The following is a 19,978-nucleotide window of genomic DNA, read 5'->3' on the forward strand; positions in this document are numbered from 1 at the left end:
AGAAGAATGGTATGCTTCCCCTGTTTCTGACCCACATAGCGAGTCCTCCACCCTCGAGATTGACTTCAGAGAACCTTGCATCCCCCCCTTCACCGCCACCGCCGACGTCGGCGCACTAGGTCTCGTTGTTCCGTGCGTAACCTCGAGCAAATTATTGGGACGCACGTTGATCTTTCCATTGCAGGTAACCTCCTGATGTGCGGCGTCGATGGCAGCCCCTGGTTGTTCATTCTGTTCTGAATTGTGAAGGTTGAAAAAAGTTTCTGAATTAACTAGGCTTCCAAGCAATCCATTCCATAGCAGCGCCACCCTATGGGCATATGGGCCATGTTTCGATAAAGCCTCAATTTGTTTTTTATTACTACACCTCCCTTCCTCCTTTTCACAAGTTACCTTGTTCACCACACACTGGGCCATTTCTGAAGGCCCACACAAAATTTCCACGCCAGCCCTAGTAAGAGCCGTTGGGGCTTCAGACCCTAGGTTTTCACTACCTAGGATTGATCTGAGAATAGGCGTAGAGACAGAGCCTACGGGTCTAGCCAGGATGGGTTTGCAACATGTTACTGGTGCGCTAGGTCCCAAATTCCGGCAGCCTTGTGCCGTCAGAGGCAACGCCTTACTCGCATCCACCATCGAAGTCTCCTCGGCGACCTTTCTTATACCTCTTCGAAATCCTTGCTCCCCGATCGCACTGAATCATTAGACTCTATTGAGTCAACCTCTGTTTCGAGATCTTCAAATTCTTCGCTCCAATGGCATTGACAAAGTTTATAATCTGGAACTGTGTATTCTTCCTCCACCGAAACCTGGTACAAAACATCATTGATATTCATATAGCTAGTAATTTTCGCCTCGCACCCCACTGATACTCTAATTCTGAACCTTGCGTACTCCATCTCTTCCAATGCTAGAGTTGCTTCATCAATCTCAACGAGGGTTCCCAATAACGCAGCTATGTGCTTGAAACAATCATAATTCCATAGTTCCAAAGGTAAACCTCTCCATCTCACCCGTACCAGTTTGTCTACCGCTACAAATTGCTCATTCCAAGGAATAATTGTGTCAAATATTTCTTCAAACCATTCTTTGTTCTCCTCTATGGCGTCTTTTATCGTCATTTCATTTTCTCCCTTCAGTAACACATGGAACCCCCCCAGAAATTTAACCTTTATAAAGCCAAGACCGCCCAGAATAAAACTTTCGTTCGAACTTGAGATTTTGCTCAGATTCGATACTCTTCCAATATGACAGGTATTTAACCATTCTCTGGGAGTTTCTTCTGCTTTAAAAGTGAATAGCATGTAAACTTCCCCTGTTCTGCGATTGTGCTCTGTTCCCATTACCATTCTTAACAGTGTTTGCATACGTATTTGTTCCCTTTGCCCGCCACACTTTTTTAATTTCTTTCTCTGGCTCTAATGCCTTCTCTTTTAGCTTTGCATTCCACTCCTTTCTTGTTTCTGTTGCTATGATGTATTTAGGTCTATTAGCATTCAATTTCCAGCTCCCAATCCGTATTGTATTCAGATGATATTCCAGCTCCCTAACATTCTGTACTCCCAGAAATCTAACAAATCCAAACCTTTGCTTCTTTATATTTAATCTTCTAGAGATGAAAACATCACTCACCCTTCCCCATCTTGGAAAAATTTTCCACAAATCAGACTCTTTAAGATCAAAGGGGAAGTTGGAGAAGAAGAAAGGTGTTCCTCTCTCATTCATCTCGAAGGGCGTGTGTATGATCTCTTGTTTTCTGCTCAAAGTTAACTGTGTTTTGTTGGTTGGGACAGAGTACACAAAATATAGCAGATCTTCTATGTATTATTAGAGAATTTAACTAATAATAATAATAATATGATAATAAGAATAACATAAATGATAAGTTGAAAAAAAGTTAGGTGTTGTGGCAGATTATATATGTGCTGATGGACTTGGGTTCAATTTCTTGTTTTAATAAAATTTTAATTACAATTATAAACATGGTAATTAGGGATGGCAAAGCGGGGTGGGCCATGCGGGCCGGCCCGCGACCCGCTGGTAAAAAACGCGAGGTGGGCTAATCTTTTCAACCCGCTAACCCGCATTAGCCCGCGGGCCAGCAGCGGGGCGGGGCGGGCTGACCCACTAACTTGCAAGAAAAAAAATTTATCATTATTTTAATGTGTGTAGATGACGGGGAAGATTGTAATTATGAAAAAATGGATGAAAGTTCTTAAGGCGGCATCCAATGTTATTGAAATGGAAGAATGTTAATAATGTTTTTGTTTAATGTTTTTGAGTTAATGTTTAATGTTTTTGAATTAGGTATTTTTAATGTTTTGGAAGTGGAAGAATAGTGATATTTGATATTTATCTTAATGTTTAATTTTGTTGATGTTTGACTATATTTGAAAAGAAAAAATAATTGGGTTTGATAGTAACAAATATATAGGTTTAATTTGACAATTTTTTAAGAACAAAATGTAAAAAAAATATTTAATTTAAAAAAAACGCGGGCTGGCCCGCAAACCCGCAGGGCAGCTCTTATGCGGAGCGGGTTGGGAATTCTAACCCGCAATAACTTTGCGGGGTGGGCCAACCCGGCCCGCATTTTTGCGGGTCAAGCGCGGGGCGGACTGGCCCGCTTTGCCACCCCTAATGGTAATACTAAAATATTTTGTTTTTTTTTATAAAAGAATTAGTACTTAATAAATATTTTTAAACTTAAAAAAAACATAGATACTTTAATGTTCTAGTTTTTACTGATTGTTTATTAAGGTGGTGTCGTCCAATTTATTTTAAATTGATAAAAAAATATTTTTCTGATAAAAAATAAAATTCAATAATAAACGAATTCAAATTTATTTCTATTGTTTTTTATATTTTATTGTAAAAGGTATTTAGAAACACTGAAAGTTATATTGTTGGAAAACTTAATTATATATATGTATATATATATATTAATGGTTATTTACATTTTTTCTTGCTCTAGTAATTTTTTTAAAAATGACTGTTGTTCTACTAGTTATTTTATTTTTATGTAAATGCTAATTTCAAAATATGATCATGACTTAATTAATATTACATTTTATGTTGTGTTGATTATTTTAGTTGTTATATTAAAATAATGTTAAAATTTGTATTAAAAATAATTCGAAACTGCAAAACGAGCTAAGTCAAAAGATTAAAAAAAAATCATACGATTTAGTTAGGATATGAAATTGCATTCAAATTGGACCGAATTCAGTCACATATTTAGTGTAAATATTCTAACAAAATCATACTAAAAGCATCCATACTTTCAACATTTCTTGTAGTTTCTCCAATGAAATTTACATGTTAAATGTGAAAAATAATGAATATAAGTATGAGAGTATGCTCAAAAACATATAAATCTATTCGCCTTTTTTTTCCAATGAAACCAATCACGCATTATAAGACGTGAGTCAAATGAGTAAAAATTAATATAAAATGAAAAGCGATGGGAAATTAATATGGCCACTTGAAAAAAAATGCAAAAAGATAATCGTTTTAAAATAATTGAGACTATAAAATATTGTTAACGTAACAAAAATGATTAATTAACAAACGAAGAGTTTTTAAAATATAAAAAGGGTTAAATAATTGAAAGTCACGTGTCTTAAATAAATAGTAAACACCAAAACTATGCAAATTATGTTTATAATATTAAAAAATAAAAAATCATTCCCCTAAAACAATATTTATAGATAAGTAAAAAATCATTCCCCTTAATCATTGAGTTCACTTTTTTACTACCTTTTTTCTTCAGCCTATGTCTCAGGTTTAGATATATAATTTGCTTAATCCACCAAGAAAAATTACCATTTAGTTTTTTTTACTAAGTAGTGTGACTTCCTTTTTTCAACAAATATCTCAAATTTGATCAATTTCTATCTGTTATTTAGTTTTGCACTCTCATGATTTACTCGTGCATTTTCATAAGGTGGGTAGAAGACAAAACTATTTTTCGAAAAATATATTCGAGTTCTACTTCAAGAACATGTTCTAGATAAACATTTTTTTTTATGATTCAAAAATTAAGATTGACATCTAAATTAATGTTTCGAATTGTATAATCTGGTATAAGTTTTTAAATTCTAAATTGTACTATTAAATAACCAAAGTGAGATTTTATTGTGTAGGATGCGGAAGAAAAGTATGAGATTAAAAGAGAAATTATTTTTCTATCAACATCTGTACTTGTTAAGAATTGGGCTCAAGTCCATGAACCATATCTTAATTTAAAAGTAATTTCTTTCTACACCCTGTGATCTTAATTTGCACCTTCATTAATTTAAATATTACAAATTTATTCATTAATATATTATATTTATTATTTATATTAATAATTCTAAGAATAACATAAATAGTTATTAATAATAAGAATAACAGAAATGATAAGTTGAAAAAAATGTTGTAGTGAGAGATTGTATATATAATATACTCATGGTACTTGGGTTTGATAACTTTTTTTTAACAAAATTTCAATTACAATTATAAACATGTTAATAGTAAACTATTTTGTTTTTTTTTAAAGAATTAGTACATAATAAATATTTTTAAACTTTAAAATATTATAGATACTTTTAAGTTCTAGTTTTTAGTGATTGTTTGAAAGCTTTAATGGTGGTGTCAGATCTCTTTCTTAAGTGCTTAGCTACTTATGATTATGTTGTGCAATGTTAAATTCAGATTGTAGTTTCGTGATTAAAGTTCAGGGTTTTTTTTTATTAGGCAATACATGATAACAATGAATTTTTATTCATGAAATAGAAATCAAATTTTAGATAGAAACCAATCAAAATAATTAGTTACAATAGTAACTAAGTTAGAGACTATTTAAAAATTAAATAAAAATTTGGTTTCTAAATTAGTTTCTATTATTGTTAAATAGTTTCTAAATTGGTATCTAATTAGCAACCAAGGTTTTAGAGACCAAATTTAGAAACTATATAATTGGTAGTTAAAACCTTGATTGCTAATTAGATACAAATTTAGAAACTATTTAACAATAATAGAAACTAATTTAGAAACCAATTTTTTATTTAGTTTCTAAAATGGTCTCTAATTTAGTTACTATTGCAACTAATTATTTTGGTGTCTAAAAATTGGTTTCTATTTCATGATTTTCTAATGTAGTTGGATTTTTTGTGTGGGGTATGAGGTAGATTCTACTAGCGAAATTATATAGAAAATAAAATATATTAATAGGTGTACATTGTATTGCTACACTGTAGTTTATTTTTTAATTTGATTCCTTATTTTTTACATTTTTTATAAGGATTAAAACATCTATCAAATATTTTATTTAATTTAATTATTTTTTATTCATAAAAAATATTGATATCGTACATTTTTATTTTAAATTGATATATATATATATATATATATATATATGAATTAAAAATATATAATGAAAAAATAGATATAAATGATAATGATTTCTGCCAGATTTTGAAGGAAAATAATTTTCTTTTGTATTGAGCACTCACTTTGTCACTAATATTTTGACAATTAGATTATCCTTGCACCAGAACACAACTGGCTGACATGGTTGGTTAAATATTAAACAAATAGTGTGTGGATCCGACTTTTTGACATGATTTTTTAAAAAAATTTAGCATTTGAAAGGTGGGTTTCTGGATTGGCGTTTGCGGAGAAGCAAGAGCGTTGCGTTTGGAAGTTAGGGTTCTGGACTGTGAATGAAGAGTGTTGCTTTTGAGGGTTATGGATTGCGAAGGAAGAGCGTTTGTGTTTGAGGGTTCTAGATTACAAAGGAAGAGTTGTGATTTGTGTGTTTAGCCAAAGAAGCAAAGGTCCGCCGATTGTGTTTTGTAGAAAGGGATTTGAAGGGTTTTAGGTTTTCGATTGGGGTGTTTTTGAAGGGAGAATGAATCATTACTAAGGTGCGTTGCGATTTTGAGGGGTTTAGGGTTTTGGAATGGGAGTGCGATTTGGATTGAGGTTTTTTTATTCGTTTGCTTGGGACTTATTGAAGTATTGGTGCAGTTAAAATTTATGGGGGTGCAAGAGACAGAGGCCTAAACCAGATATGGACTTTTAGTGTTTAACAATGGGCCTCCTTTATGCACTTGTAATTGCTTTTGACACCATCAAAGTTGTTGACAACATATTTTTGTTTCATAGGAATGGTAAAAAATATCTTTTAAAAACCCTTACGCTGTCTGAAAAATGTTATGAGGATGTATTAAGAATTTTTGGATTACTCGTGCATTTCCATAAGGTGGGTAAAAGACAAAACTATTTTTCGAAGAATATATTTGAGTTCTACTTCAAGAGCATGTTCTAGATATGGAAGTGTTTTTCAAAATTTGAAAACATTTTTTTTATGAAGATTGACATATGAATTACACAATTCAAAAATTAAGATTGCCATCTAAATTAATGTTTCGAATTGTATAATCTGGTATAAGTTTTTAAATTCTAAATTGTACTATTAAATAACCAAAGTGAGATTTTATTGTGTAGGATGCGGAAGAAAAGTATGAGATTAAAAAAGAAATTCTTTTTCTATCAACATCTGTACTTTTAAGAATTGGGCTCAAGTCCATGAACCATATCTTAATTTAAAAGTAATTTCTTTCTACACCCCCGTGATCTTAATTTGCACCTTCATTAATTTAAATATTACAAATTTATTCTTTTGTTTTTGTTTTTTTTTTATTGAGTTCTAGTTTTGGATTGTGCAATTTGAAAATCTCGTGATACAATCTGAAATGTTAAACACAGTTTTTTATGTTTTAAATGTATAATCCAAAATATAAATATGTATTCTAAATTATATTTTACAATTCAAATTTGTATTATGGATTAATATATAAACTTATCTTTCCTCACTCTTTCAATAAAAAAATATTGATATAACCAATAAATAATTTTCAAACTATAGGCTTGGTGACCTACTGCAGAATACTTTCTTAGCAACTATCTGCACGAGTACATTGGAAATTTTGTCACAACAGGTACTGAACCAGTGTATAGGGATAAACAAGAGGTAAGGTAAGTAAAAAATTACAGTCTACACTATTAGAATTATTTTCATATATACTGAACAAGGGCGATTTTTTCACATCTTTTAACGGTATGCATATATAAAAAAAATTATATGAAAAACAAAAAGAAGAAAAAGAATATATAACTATAAAAATAGGAGTATAAAAGAATCAATCTTATTTGTGAAGTCATAGAAAATCATATTACTCAAGTGAGAAATGATGATTATTTTATATAGATAAATTTCTAGTGAATATACATTTTTTTCACTTGATTCATACATATGAGCATATATGTAAAGGTCTACATATGGAATCTGAGAATTGTGACCACAATGGGACTTCTAACCACATATTTCCCGTTCGTCCAAGTGAGATGCCCAAAATCAACTTCCTTCTCTTCCTTCTTCGTTCTTGGACCTTCAATTCTCAATGTGTAGCTCAACTTCTCGTACTTCTCCTTGAACACTAGCAATTCAGGGGTGACACTAACTCTGTACCCTTCCAAGGATGTAAAGTTGGCAGCATAGCTTGCAGGTCCCTCTCCAACATTCGTCACTGTTCTCTGAAATTCTTGTACTGTCCTTGAACTGTTGCTACTGAAGAAAGCAATAAAAGAAGGGTAGTTGAGGTCCAGAGAAGGTCTGGAACAATCATTGTAATAGGTTCCTGTGATGACAGTGATTTCTGTACCTGTATGGATATTGGGGACTGAGTAATGTTGATCCACGTCGATACAAGGTGTCTTCTTCACTCTTGGTTGTCCTATTCTTCAAGTCTTCTTTCTCTTCGCGTGCTTCGGTCGGCCGGCGGGGGTACCTGCGATTGCACTCCGACGCTCAAGTCAGCGATGGTGCTCAAGTGAGAATTCTCTGATAGTATGGAAAACGTACCTTTTCCCCCTTTTCAGAAGTCCCTTTAGTGGGTTGACCTGGGCCTTGGCCATGTGGGCCAATCAGTTGATGGTTAGAGACATGCTTAGTGGTCTTTGGATCGTGCCTGGTGGTTTCCTGAAAACCAGGGGAGTGGTCTAGAGAACGTGTTTTTACTTCGTCAATGGTTGTCATAACTGCTCTTTTCTACACGTGTAACCACGTTCTGGATTAAATTAGATTTAATCGACATAAACCATTCGGTCGTCCGGCTAGAGGTCATGGAAGGACGAAGAGTCGTATAAGACGCAGGGTTTTGTGATGATTTTACCATGAGTATACTGCGGTCGTCCGGTGCCGACCGGTACACTTGCCCCCCAGGCTCGAGGTCATGGAAGGACGAAGAGTCGTATGAGACGCAGGGGTTTTTGTGATAATTTTACCATGAGTACCCTGGGGTCGTCCAGTGCTGACCGGTACACTTGCCCCCCAGGCTCGAGGTCATGGAAGGACGAAGAGTCGTATGAGACGCAGGGGTTTTTGTGATAATTTTACCATGAGTACCCTGGGGTCGTCCGGTGCACAAAATCTATTCTATAATGCCGCTGGAAGCACAAAATTTCCATTCTATTGGACGGAGAATCCCACCTCTCTTGACCATCGGCTTTGGGAATCTTTGTCTCCCATCGACCAAGAAATTTTGATGGTCGTGAATCAACTACCGTGTAGGCTCCCTACGCGGGAACTGATAGCTCTTTATGGGTCGTCCAAGCAGTAGACGGAACTAAAAGGTGAGCACCTTCTTCTTGCGGTCGTTCGGCTAATAGCGTATCTGTTTCTTACTTTCGTGTTTATGTTGCAGAGATTGTTGTGAGCATAGATCCGGGTTTGAAGAAGTATATGATTCGGAGAGCCGTAGTTATATAATCTCGACCGAATGAACGGTTAATTAATAAATTGATTGAATTTCTGACCAAGGTTGGTGAATAATTGTAATGATATAATTCTGATGCCGGACGAGGCATAAATAATTCGGATTACCTTAAAGTAATAAGATAATTCTGATGCCGGACGAGGCATAAATAATTCGCATTACCTTAAAGTAATAAGATAATTCTGATGCCGGACGAGGCATAAATAATTCAGATTACCTTAAAGTAATAAGATAATTCTGATGCCGGACGAGGCATAAATAATTCGCATTACCTTAAAGTAATAAGATAATTCTGATGCCGGACGAGGCATAAATAATTCTGATTACATTAAAGTAATAAGATAATTCTGATGCCGGACGGGGCATAAATAATTCTGAATAATTCTGATGCCGAACGAGGCATAAATAATTTCGATTTCTGACCAAGGTTGGTGAATAACGTTCAAGTTATAATTCGTTATATATTCTGGCCGAACGAACGGTTAACGAGGCATAAATAATTTCGATTTCTGACCAAGGTTGGTGAATAACGTTGAAGTTATAATTCGTTATATATTCTGGCCGAACGACCGGTTAATGAATTAATAGATAATTCGAATGCCGGACGAGGCATAAATAATTCGGATTACCTGAAAGTAATAAGATAATTCTGATGCCGGACGAGGCATAAATAATTCGGATTACCTTAAAGTAATAAGATAATTCTGATGCCGGACGAGGCATAAATAATTCTGATTACATTAAAGTAATAAGATAATTCTGATGCCGGACGGGGCATAAATAATTCTGAATAATTCTGATGCCGAACGAGGCATAAATAATTTTGATTTCTGACCAAGGTTGGTGAATAACGTTTAAGTTATAATTCGGATAACTTTCGTTATGTATTCCGACCGAATGAACGGTGAATTAATTGAATTTCTGACCAAGATTGGTGATTTAAAGTGCCTCGTTAAAACCTTCTCGGTAGAAAACCCTCCTTAGGGATAAAACTACCGAGCGAGGAAAGAGTGCACTAAGTTTATTCATCAACTGTAATAGAATTTGAGATGCGTGGCATTCCACGTTCTCGGTGCAGATTTTCCTGACAAATATTCTAAGTAATAAGCTCCTCCTGTTGCTGTGTCGGAGATGCGGAACGGACCTTCCCAATTGCTTGAAAACTTTCCTCCGTCCTTCCGGGCGTCGCTGCGCATGCGCCAAACTAGATCTCCTTTCTGATAGCTTCGTGGCTTCACTTTGGAGTTGTACCTTCGTGCTGCTCGTATCTTGCATGCTTCTTCCCTTATCTTGCATTTGTCCCTTAATTCATTGATGAGGTCGAGGCCGACTAGTAGACTTTCCTTGTTTAAGTCTAGGTCTAACGTTTGTCGGCGTAGTGAAGGCTCGCCGATTTCGACCGGAATCATGGCTTCTGTGCCGTACGTCAGGCTATAAGGTGTTTCTTGAGTTGTTGACTGGGGAGTACAACGATAAGCCCACAGAACCTCTAACAATTCTTCAGTCCAATTTCCCTTGGACGGGCCAAGTCTCTTCTTTAACTCATTGAGAATAACTTTGTTGGCGGCTTCCGCCTGACCGTTGGTTTGAGGGTGTTCGACCGAACTCGTTATATGTTTGATGTGAAGTTTCTCATAGAATTCAGCTAGCCCACGGTCGGTGAACTGTCGACCGTTGTCTGTGATAATGATCTGAGGTAGGCCGAACCTGCAGACAATGTTTTTCCACACAAAGCTTTGTACGTTCCGGGCGGTGATGGCTGTTAGTGGTTCAGCCTCAATCCATTTGGTAAAGTAATCTATACCCACCAGTAAGAACTTGCATTGCCCTTTTCCGGGTGTGAAAGGTCCGATAATATCCATTCCCCATTTCACGAACGGCCAAGGGGATAGGATGTAGTGCAAATGCTCTGGTTTTTGGTGCAATAGGGTGCCGAACTCTTGACATTTCACGCACTTTTGAACGTATTCAGTGCAGTCTCCTTGTAAGGTCGGCCAGTAGTATCCTGCTCTCAGAATTTTGGCGGACATAGTCCGCGCTCCTGAATGGGTTCCGCATATCCCTTCGTGTAACTCGGTCATTACATAAGTGACTTGTTCTGGACCAAGGCATTTTAGGAGGGGACGGGAATACCCTCTCCTGTAAAGATCTTCGCCAATCAGTATGTATCGGGCGGCTTGTAACTTCATCGTTTTCTCCAAATGTGGATCGCATACACCATCGGTAAGATACTGTTTTATTGGAGTCATCCAGTTAGGTTGGGTGTCAGTCGCCATGCATTCTTCGGTACCAACACTTGGTTTAGCCAGGGTCACGTGTATGGCCGACCGGTGGGCGCCTTTCTTTTTTAGGGTAGCCAATCTCGATAGAGCGTCCGCCCTAGTATTATTTTCCCTCCGTACGTGTTGGAAGGAGATTTCTTTGAACCTGTTTAGAAGATTTTTTACGAAATGAAAATACTGTTGGAGTAATGTTTCTCTTACCTCATACTCCCCTGTAAGCTGTCCGACGACTAGACGGGAGTCGCTTTTACAAGTTATATTTGTTACCTCCAATTCAATCGCCAGATGCAAACCTGCGATTATAGCTTCGTATTCGGCTTGATTATTGGAAGTTTTAAATTCAAATTTCATGGCTTGTTCGACAACAATCTCCCCTGGTCCTTCAAGTACAACTCCTGCTCCGGACGAACGACTGTTAGATGACCCATCTACGTATAGTGTCCATCGGGGAGTCCGTTCGGTCAGATAGGGAGTGAGTTCTGCTGTGAAGTCGGCGAGGGCTTGGGACTTGATGGCTCCCCTGGGTTGGTATTCGATGTGGAATTCTGACAGTTCGACTGCCCAACCTATCATTCGTCCGGCGAGGTCAGGTTTGGTGAGAATCTTCATAATGGGATAGTTAGTCCTAACAATGACCTTGTGATTTTGGAAATACATCCGCATCCGTCGTGCGGTGATGACCAAAGCGAAGGCAACTTTTTCGACCATTTGGTACCGGGTTTCTGCGTCATGTAAGACTCGACTTACAAAATATACCGGTCGTTCTTCCGCTTTAATTTCTTGTACCAGAGCGGAACTCACCGCTTCATTGGAGACGACGAGGTAGACCACAATGGGTTCCCGTGCGTTCGGTTTCTGGATGACCGGTGGAGATGCCAGAAATGCTTTTAACTGTTGGAAATTTTGTTCACATTCATCTGTCCATTCAAATTTACTTGTCTTCTTCAGAAGTTTTATGATGGGTCTCGTTCGTTCGGCAAGCTTAGGTACGAATCGAGACAACGAAGTGAGACGGCCGACTAGTCTCTGGATCTCTTTGAGTCCGTTGGGACTTCGCATTTCGGTGATTGCCTTGCATTTTTCTGGATTAGCCTCTATACCCCGATGTGTGAGCATGAAGCCTAAAAACTTCCCCCCTTCTACGCCGAACGCGCACTTCTCCGGGTTTAAACGCATGCGGTATTGACGCAAGGCTTGAAAAACCTCTTTTAAGTCAGAAACATGTTGTTCGCAAGAGTCTGATTTGACGACGATGTCGTCAACGTATACTTCTACATTCCGACCGATCATGTCGTGGAATACGTGATCCATGAGTCGTTGGTATGTGGCTCCTGCATTCTTGAGGCCGAACGGCATGACTTCATAGAAGAAATTATCAGAATCTGTTCTAAACGCGGTTTTTTCTCGATCACGGTGGTACATTTGTATTTGATTGTAACCTGAATAAGCATCAAGGAAACTTAGGATTTGATGACCGGCTGCACCGTCGACCAGCCGGTCGATAGTAGGTAGAGGATACGAGTCCTTTGGGCACGCTTTGTTAAGGTCTGTGTAGTCTACGCACATTCTCCATTTTCCATTCGTCTTTTTTACCATCACTACATTGGCTAGCCATGTCGTATAGTGGGCCTTTTGAATAAAACCAGCTTGAATTAGCTTGTCGGTTTCTTCTCGTGCGGCTTTCCGCCGTTCTTCACCTAGTTTCCTTTTCTTTTGAGCGATCGGCCTGGCCTCTGTATAAACAGACAATCGATGGGTAATCACATCTGATTTTACCCCTGGCATGTCTGCAGCCGTCCAGGCGAAAAGATCAGAGTTCTTTGTTAATGTTTTACCGATCGTCTCTCGGTCGTCTGGTTTGAGGGATGTTCCCATGTATGTTTTCCGGTCTTTGTCCCGAAGGAATATGGGTTGAAGATCTTCTCCTGCTTCCATTCGGGGATCATCCAGTCGAGGATCTAGATCGACTAAAGCGACCAAGTGTCTTCTAGATTCTCTTCCTCTGGAGCGTCTTTCTGTTGACCGACCTCTTCGCTCTGTGGTCCGTTCGGCTGACGTGGTATAAAGCCTTCGGGTCGGCTCCACCTTCAGGCTAGCTACATAACATTCTCGTGTTGTCTTCTGGTCTATATGTACGGTTGCTATGTCTCCATTGACCGAGGGGAACTTCATAGCTAAATGAGGAGTTGAGACAATGGCTTTCAATCTGTTGATAGATGGTCGACCGAGCAAAATATTGTACGATGTATTGGCATTAACGAGTAGATATCGTATGTTGATGGTCTTGCTGAGGTAATCATCCCCGAACGTGGTGTATAGATCGATAAATCCTTTCGTATCCACTCTTTCCCCTGAGAAACCAACTATCTGCTCGTTGTAGGGTTGTATCTCTGCTTCTGGAATCTTCATCTTCTTAAACGTTTCCCAATATAGGATGTCGACCGAGCTACCCTGATCTACCAAAACTTTTGCAATTGCAAATTTATCTATCTCCACGGTTATTACCATGGGGTCATCTTGAGATGGATCGATTGCTGTGAAGTCTTCGTCAGTGAAAGTGATTGGTGGTATATGCGGTCGGCGTTGTGTGGGAGTCGAATGAACGGATTGAATTGCTCTCAAATGTTTTTTCCTTGCCGAATTAGAGCATCCTCCACCCGCAAAGCCGCCTGCAATGTAATTAATTTCTTGAGGGGGCTGACCGAGCGACACCGGTCCAGCGATTGTATTGATGACTGTGCGAACTTTTTGTTTAGTTCGACTTCTACGTTCAGGGCTTTCGCTTTTAGGCCTCGTTCGTCTGATCGGACTTTCGCTTCTTTTTCTTCTACTTGAACGATAGTGGTTGTCACGGGTCCGGTCGTCTCTTCGTCCCGAACGTTCGCGGGGATCATGATCACGCTGGGGTGACCTGGGTGCAGTGATGGTGGTTTTCACGAACTTGCGCAGATGACCGACCTGGACGAGCTCTTCAATTTTATCTTTCAGTGCTTGGCATCCTTCGGTCGTGTGGCCATAGTTACGATGGTATTGGCAACGTTTACTGGTGTCGGCATTGGGAGGGGTTTGTGATGGCCTCAATGTCGGAATCAATTCAATCTGCAGTGCTTCGTCGAGAACCTTACCCCTTGGTACAATCAAGGGAGTGTAGTTGTGGAAACGGGGTCCCCTATTGGGGCGATGTCGTTCTCGGTCGGTCGGTATTGTGGGGGGACGAATTCCTTTGCTATTGTCCGTGTTCTCAGCATAAGTTTTTCGATGGTAGTCAATATGTTCTTCTATCTGCATGAACTTTGTTGCTCTTGTTCTTAATTCATCCATATTGCACGGAGGTCGTTTGATAAGGCTTTCAGTGAACCTTCCTGGTAGTATGGCCGAGACCAAATGATGCATGGCTATTTCTGGATTAAGATTACGAATGTTCATACACACTTTGCTAAATCTGTTCATGAATGTTCTCAATGATTCTCCCCTTTCTTGTTTGACATTTAGAAGAGACATGGAGGATGTCCGATGAGGTCTACTTGTGGCGTATTGCGTGGTGAACTTCAATTCCAAAGCGTCGAAGCTTGCAATGGAATTGGGTGGAAGGTCCGAAAACCATCCAAGGGGGCCTTCCCTGAGAGAGGTGGGGAAGACTTTACACCATACCGTTCGGTCGGTTGTGTAAAGGGTCATTTGAGTTCTAAATATATTCAGATGTTCGTCTGGGTCTGTGGAACCGTCATAAAGGTTTATCGTTAGGCCCCTCCACTTGTCAGGGAGAGGAGTGGCTATGATGTCATCAGTGAACGGATGGCCTTTCGGGTTTGCTACCTCGTTTGGGGTTACTGGCTTTGCACTCTGACGGGTGTGTTGAACGAGTGACGTGTGAGGTATAGCCTGGGCTATTGTTCTTGTTCCTGATTGGAACGGTGATGGAGAAGGTGCACGTGAATGCCCTTCGCGTTCAGATTGCTCAAGTCTATCCAACAATCTCTTGTTCTGTTCTTTCAATTGTGCTATCTCCTCTGCGTGTTGTTGACGCTCTTCTTCTCGTCTTTTCCTTTCTTCATCCTGGCGAAGTTGATCGATGACTCCTTTTTGGAGTAACTCCTGCATCTGAATCTGGAGGGTTTGGAGTATGGTCCTATGCTCTTCGGAGATATCATTGTTGTTGTTTGCCGTTGAGTCCATCTTCAAGCGTTGGGATCCTTGGGTCTGGGAATAATGATTACTCGGGCCCCACGGTGGGCGCCAATTGTACCTGTATGGATATTGGGGACTGAGTAATGTTGATCCACGTCGATACAAGGTGTCTTCTTCACTCTTGGTTGTCCTATTCTTCAAGTCTTCTTTCTCTTCGCGTGCTTCGGTCGGCCGGCGGGGGTACCTGCGATTGCACTCCGACGCTCAAGTCAGCGATGGTGCTCAAGTGAGAATTCTCTGATAGTATGGAAAACGTACCTTTTCCCCCTTTTCAGAAGTCCCTTTAGTGGGTTGACCTGGGCCTTGGCCATGTGGGCCAATCAGTTGATGGTTAGAGACATGCTTAGTGGTCTTTGGATCGTGCCTGGTGGTTTCCTGAAAACCAGGGGAGTGGTCTAGAGAACGTGTTTTTACTTCGTCAATGGTTGTCATAACTGCTCTTTTCTACACGTGTAACCACGTTCTGGATTAAATTAGATTTAATCGACATAAACCATTCGGTCGTCCGGCTAGAGGTCATGGAAGGACGAAGAGTCGTATAAGACGCAGGGTTTTGTGATGATTTTACCATGAGTATACTGCGGTCGTCCGGTGCCGACCGGTACAATTTCCCTTTGAGTGTAGCCAAGAGCGCAAAGGAGATTCACATAATCTTGAACTCCAACATCGTAAACAAGTCCAGGATTAAGGGCTTTGTTAGGGTTGATATGACCAGATCCAGATGCCAAAGGAGAGGCAGGTTCGTTGTGGTCACCAATGTCTTTAATGCTTCCAAAGGTGTTATCAAGCCTGTAAGATGTTGTCATGATGGCTGACCTAATGGATGCAACACTCCAATCAGGGTGTGCTCCTCTTAACAATGCTGCCACACCAGCCACATGAGGGCATGCCATGGATGTGCCACTTATCAAATTGAAGTTATTGAAAATACTTCGGGACTCAACCACTGGAACATTTTGTGGCCATGCAGCTAAGATTAATGTACCAGGAGCAGTGATGTCCGGTTTCAACACAGATGGACAACTGCTTGATGGCCCTCTAGAACTGTAAAAATCCACACTGGGTGCTGGTTTAGTACCCAAAACTGTCTTCTTAAAAGACATGCTTGCTTTTGCATTAGAGTTATTTCTCTCAATGTAAGCTTTGACAATTTCACCATTTCTTGGGGAAATAAAAATAGTTCCAAACCTATTATCTAAGAGAAACAAACTCTCATAGTAATTTGTTATGACCACTGCCGCGGTAACTTTTGCTTTGTCCATGTTAGACAATTGAAAATCGATGATAGTTCCATTATCTTCACACACCACAATCTTGCTCCTTACTTTGGCGAGTTCCTTCACTTTGTCGCACAACCCCATGAAAACAATTGGAACATGCCTAGAGGAGAAGTTTCCATGATAAAGAGACATGCCACTTATCTGGACTCCATTGCCAAGAGTAAGGGTCCCGTGAAAGTCACGGTCCATAGTGCCAGAAGCCACAGTTATGACCCATGGTATTCCATTGTGAAGTCGTCCAAGGATTGGCCCATCGTTCCCTGCTGACGTGGACACAAAAATGTTTTTCTGCATTGCTGCAAATGTGGCTACAGCAACAGGGTCGTCGTACAAAGGTACATTATCAAAGCCAAATGACAAGGAAAGAACATCTACCCCATCAGATATTGCACAATCAATTGCAGCTATTACATCAGACATGGAAGTTCCTTCTCTCCATAGGGCTTTGTACATGGCCACTCTCGCACTTGAAGCCATTCCTGTGGCTGATCCAGAAGCATAGCCAAAGTACGATGCACCTTCGACTATTCTCCCAGCTGCAGTGCTCGATGTGTGAGTTCCATGACCCAAAGTGTCACGTGTTGAGTTCAAAACACTTATGGCGCTGTTGGGGTGCTTTGCCAACATCCCTCTGTTAAAGAACCTTGCTCCAATGAGTTTTTTGTTGCATTTGATGCTACTTTCACACTGGCCTTTCCATCGTGAAGGAACTTCACTCATGCCCTCGTCTCTGAAGCTTTCACTTTCTGGCCAAATTCCAGTGTCCACTACACCAACAATGACATCTTCACCAAATTTCGCAGCAGGCCAAGCTCCTGTGTTGCGATTGAGTCCAAGGAATTTTGGTGAGTGTGATGTGTCAATCTTGGCTAACAGATCTGGTGTGGAGGAAACGTAACCCGGGGAGATTTTGAGAGCTTCAAATTCCTTAGGGGACAAATTTGCACTAAAACCATTCATGGCGTTGGTGTAGGTGTAAATGAGTTTAGAAGAGGCGATGTTAAGATTATTATGATTGGAGGTATGTGCATTATCTAACACAGAAGAAAGAGTGGACAAATGCCAAGAGTGTTGGGTGGAAAAGGCTTTTGGCATGGCTGATGCGTCCATGTGGATGATATAGTTACGAGATTGAGCCAAGGTATGAACGAGGTTAAGGATAATGATGCTGGAAAACCAGAGAAAAACACGAGTTATGGTAGCCATGATTGAAGGTTATTTTGAATGCGAAGGTCTAATTGCTCAAGACAGGGATTCAAATACTGAACCAACGCATCAACTCCTTATTCAGTCATGTTCATATCTCACTTTTCAACTATTTTACAATTCTCTTTATTAATAGAATACTGATATCTTTGACACCAGTTTCATTTCATTCACTTCATATCAAAACTTATTAATTTATTATAATATAATATTTTATTTTAAAAAATGATGTTGAATGACTGTTTTTTTACTGTTGAAGTATAAAGAAAAAAAAACATTTCTTATTAAATAATAAAATAATAAATATAAATAAATTTAAAAACTTTATTATTATTATTATAGTAATAAAAATCTATTAAATAGTTGTATCTCTAAACCAATTTCATAATTTCTTTTAGAAATATAAACCAATTTTAGAAATTAATAAGTTGCTATACTAACTAAATTATATATCATTTTAGAGACTAACAAAATTTTTTGTTTCTAAATTTGGTAAAAAAACCTTGGTAGTTAATTAAATACCAATCTAGAAACCATTTAATAATAATAGAAAGTATTTTTTTTAATTTCTAAAATGATCTCTAATTTACAACTAATTAATTTTGATCTCTAAAATTGATTTTTATTTCATAATTTTCTTGTAGTGAAAATATCAAAATATATTTTTTTATTAAAACCTCTATATATTGATTCACACTAGTTACAAAACACTTCAAAACTATATGTATCAAAATTAAATAATTTTTAAATATATTATTGAAATGGGTAATAATATATTCACAATCCATATACAACCACATTACAATTTTCAATACTATTATTTTAATACTTTTTATATAATTTTATTTCAAATTTACATTTTATTATATATATTATTTTTAAAATAATATATATAATAACATATATATTACTGAGAATTGTATAGAACTTGAATGGTTGTTAAAACATCATTTTCTTATTAGAATTTATTTACCAGTGAAATTGGTTAAAGAAGGAAAATTATACTTTGACAACATATGGAGTTTATACAAATTTTAATATGATGAATTTAGAAATATATATATATATATATAGAATTAAAAAATATAAAAAATATTAAAATAATAATAATAATACTGAGAGAGTTGTAATTATGAAAAATGTGTTAATCTATTATTACATTTGTTAAATTTACTCAACTAGTGTACAAAGTCATATTATAATTTTTAATTGTAACTTTTAAATGTTTTTAACTGTAATTTTTAAGGTGATACATGGGGAAGAAGAATTATTTATATAAATTTAACTTTTCCTTTTTAAGACATTTATATCTTTCAATGAGTAGTCAATATTTATTTTTTCCATTTAATTTATTATTAGACTTTAAATATAAATTAGATAAATGAAGAAAAATACCAAAATTAAAAGAGTTACTCAATTGTACTATACAAGAAAATTATGAAACAAAAATCAATTCTAGAGACCAAAATTAATTAGTTGTTATAGTGACTAAATTAGAGACCATTTTAGAGACTAACAAAATTAGTTTATATTATTGTTAAATAATTTTTAAATTGGTATTTAATTAGCTACCAAGATTTTAACTACCAATTATTTAGATTCTAAATTTAGTACCAAAATTTTTTATAACTAATTAAATAAGAATTTAAAAATCATTTAACAATAATAAAAACTAATTTAATTTTTTTTTAATTTCTAAAATGATTTCTAATTTAGTTAATATATATATATATATATAATCTCTCACTACACTTAAAAAACTTTTTGTGAACTTATCATTTATGTTATTCTTATTATTAATAACATTAATTAATATTTTAGTAATTTTTATTATGATATTATTATTAATTACATTAATTATTAATGTTATTAATAATGTTATGGTTAACATTAATTATTATTATTATTAATAATGTTATTAAAATTAATAATATTATTAATAGTGTTATTAATAATATTATTAATGTTATTAATATTTTTACTATTATATTTTTAATAATATTAATAATATTATTAATTTTATTAATTATTATTATTATAATAATATTATTATTAATGTTATTATCGATATTAATGATAATTAAAATATTTAATAGCGTTAATAATAATTAATAATATTTTCTATTTGGTGTACACAAATGCTTACTATTTTATTTGTGAGTAACCGTTTTTAAAACTAAGCTAAATTACCTATATAAAT

General features: G+C 36.9%; 3 protein-coding genes across 3 annotated transcripts; all 3 read right to left on the reverse strand.

The window, feature by feature from the left end:
* Nucleotides 1-7,320: 7,320 nt before the first annotated feature.
* LOC137818049 (subtilisin-like protease SBT3) lies at nucleotides 7,321-7,962 on the reverse strand. The gene is made up of 2 exons (XM_068621268.1): nucleotides 7,910-7,962; nucleotides 7,321-7,660 (listed from the first exon to the last, which is right to left on the reverse strand). The coding sequence occupies exons 1-2, from the start codon at nucleotides 7,960-7,962 to the stop codon at nucleotides 7,321-7,323; spliced, it is 393 nt and encodes a 130-aa protein (XP_068477369.1).
* A 1,888-nt stretch (nucleotides 7,963-9,850) lies between these two features.
* On the reverse strand, nucleotides 9,851-15,280 carry LOC137818050 (uncharacterized). Its single transcript, XM_068621269.1, has one exon. The coding sequence runs from the start codon at nucleotides 15,278-15,280 to the stop codon at nucleotides 9,851-9,853; it is 5,430 nt and encodes a 1,809-aa protein (XP_068477370.1).
* Nucleotides 15,281-15,801: 521 nt separating this feature from the next.
* On the reverse strand, nucleotides 15,802-17,778 carry LOC137818051 (subtilisin-like protease SBT1.9). Its single transcript, XM_068621270.1, has one exon. The coding sequence runs from the start codon at nucleotides 17,776-17,778 to the stop codon at nucleotides 15,802-15,804; it is 1,977 nt and encodes a 658-aa protein (XP_068477371.1).
* Between the last annotated feature and the right edge of the window lie 2,200 nt (nucleotides 17,779-19,978).

The sequence above is a fragment of the Phaseolus vulgaris genome, chromosome 10 (genome assembly GCF_000499845.2).
Source record: "Phaseolus vulgaris cultivar G19833 chromosome 10, P. vulgaris v2.0, whole genome shotgun sequence".
Taxonomy (NCBI): domain Eukaryota; kingdom Viridiplantae; phylum Streptophyta; class Magnoliopsida; order Fabales; family Fabaceae; genus Phaseolus; species Phaseolus vulgaris.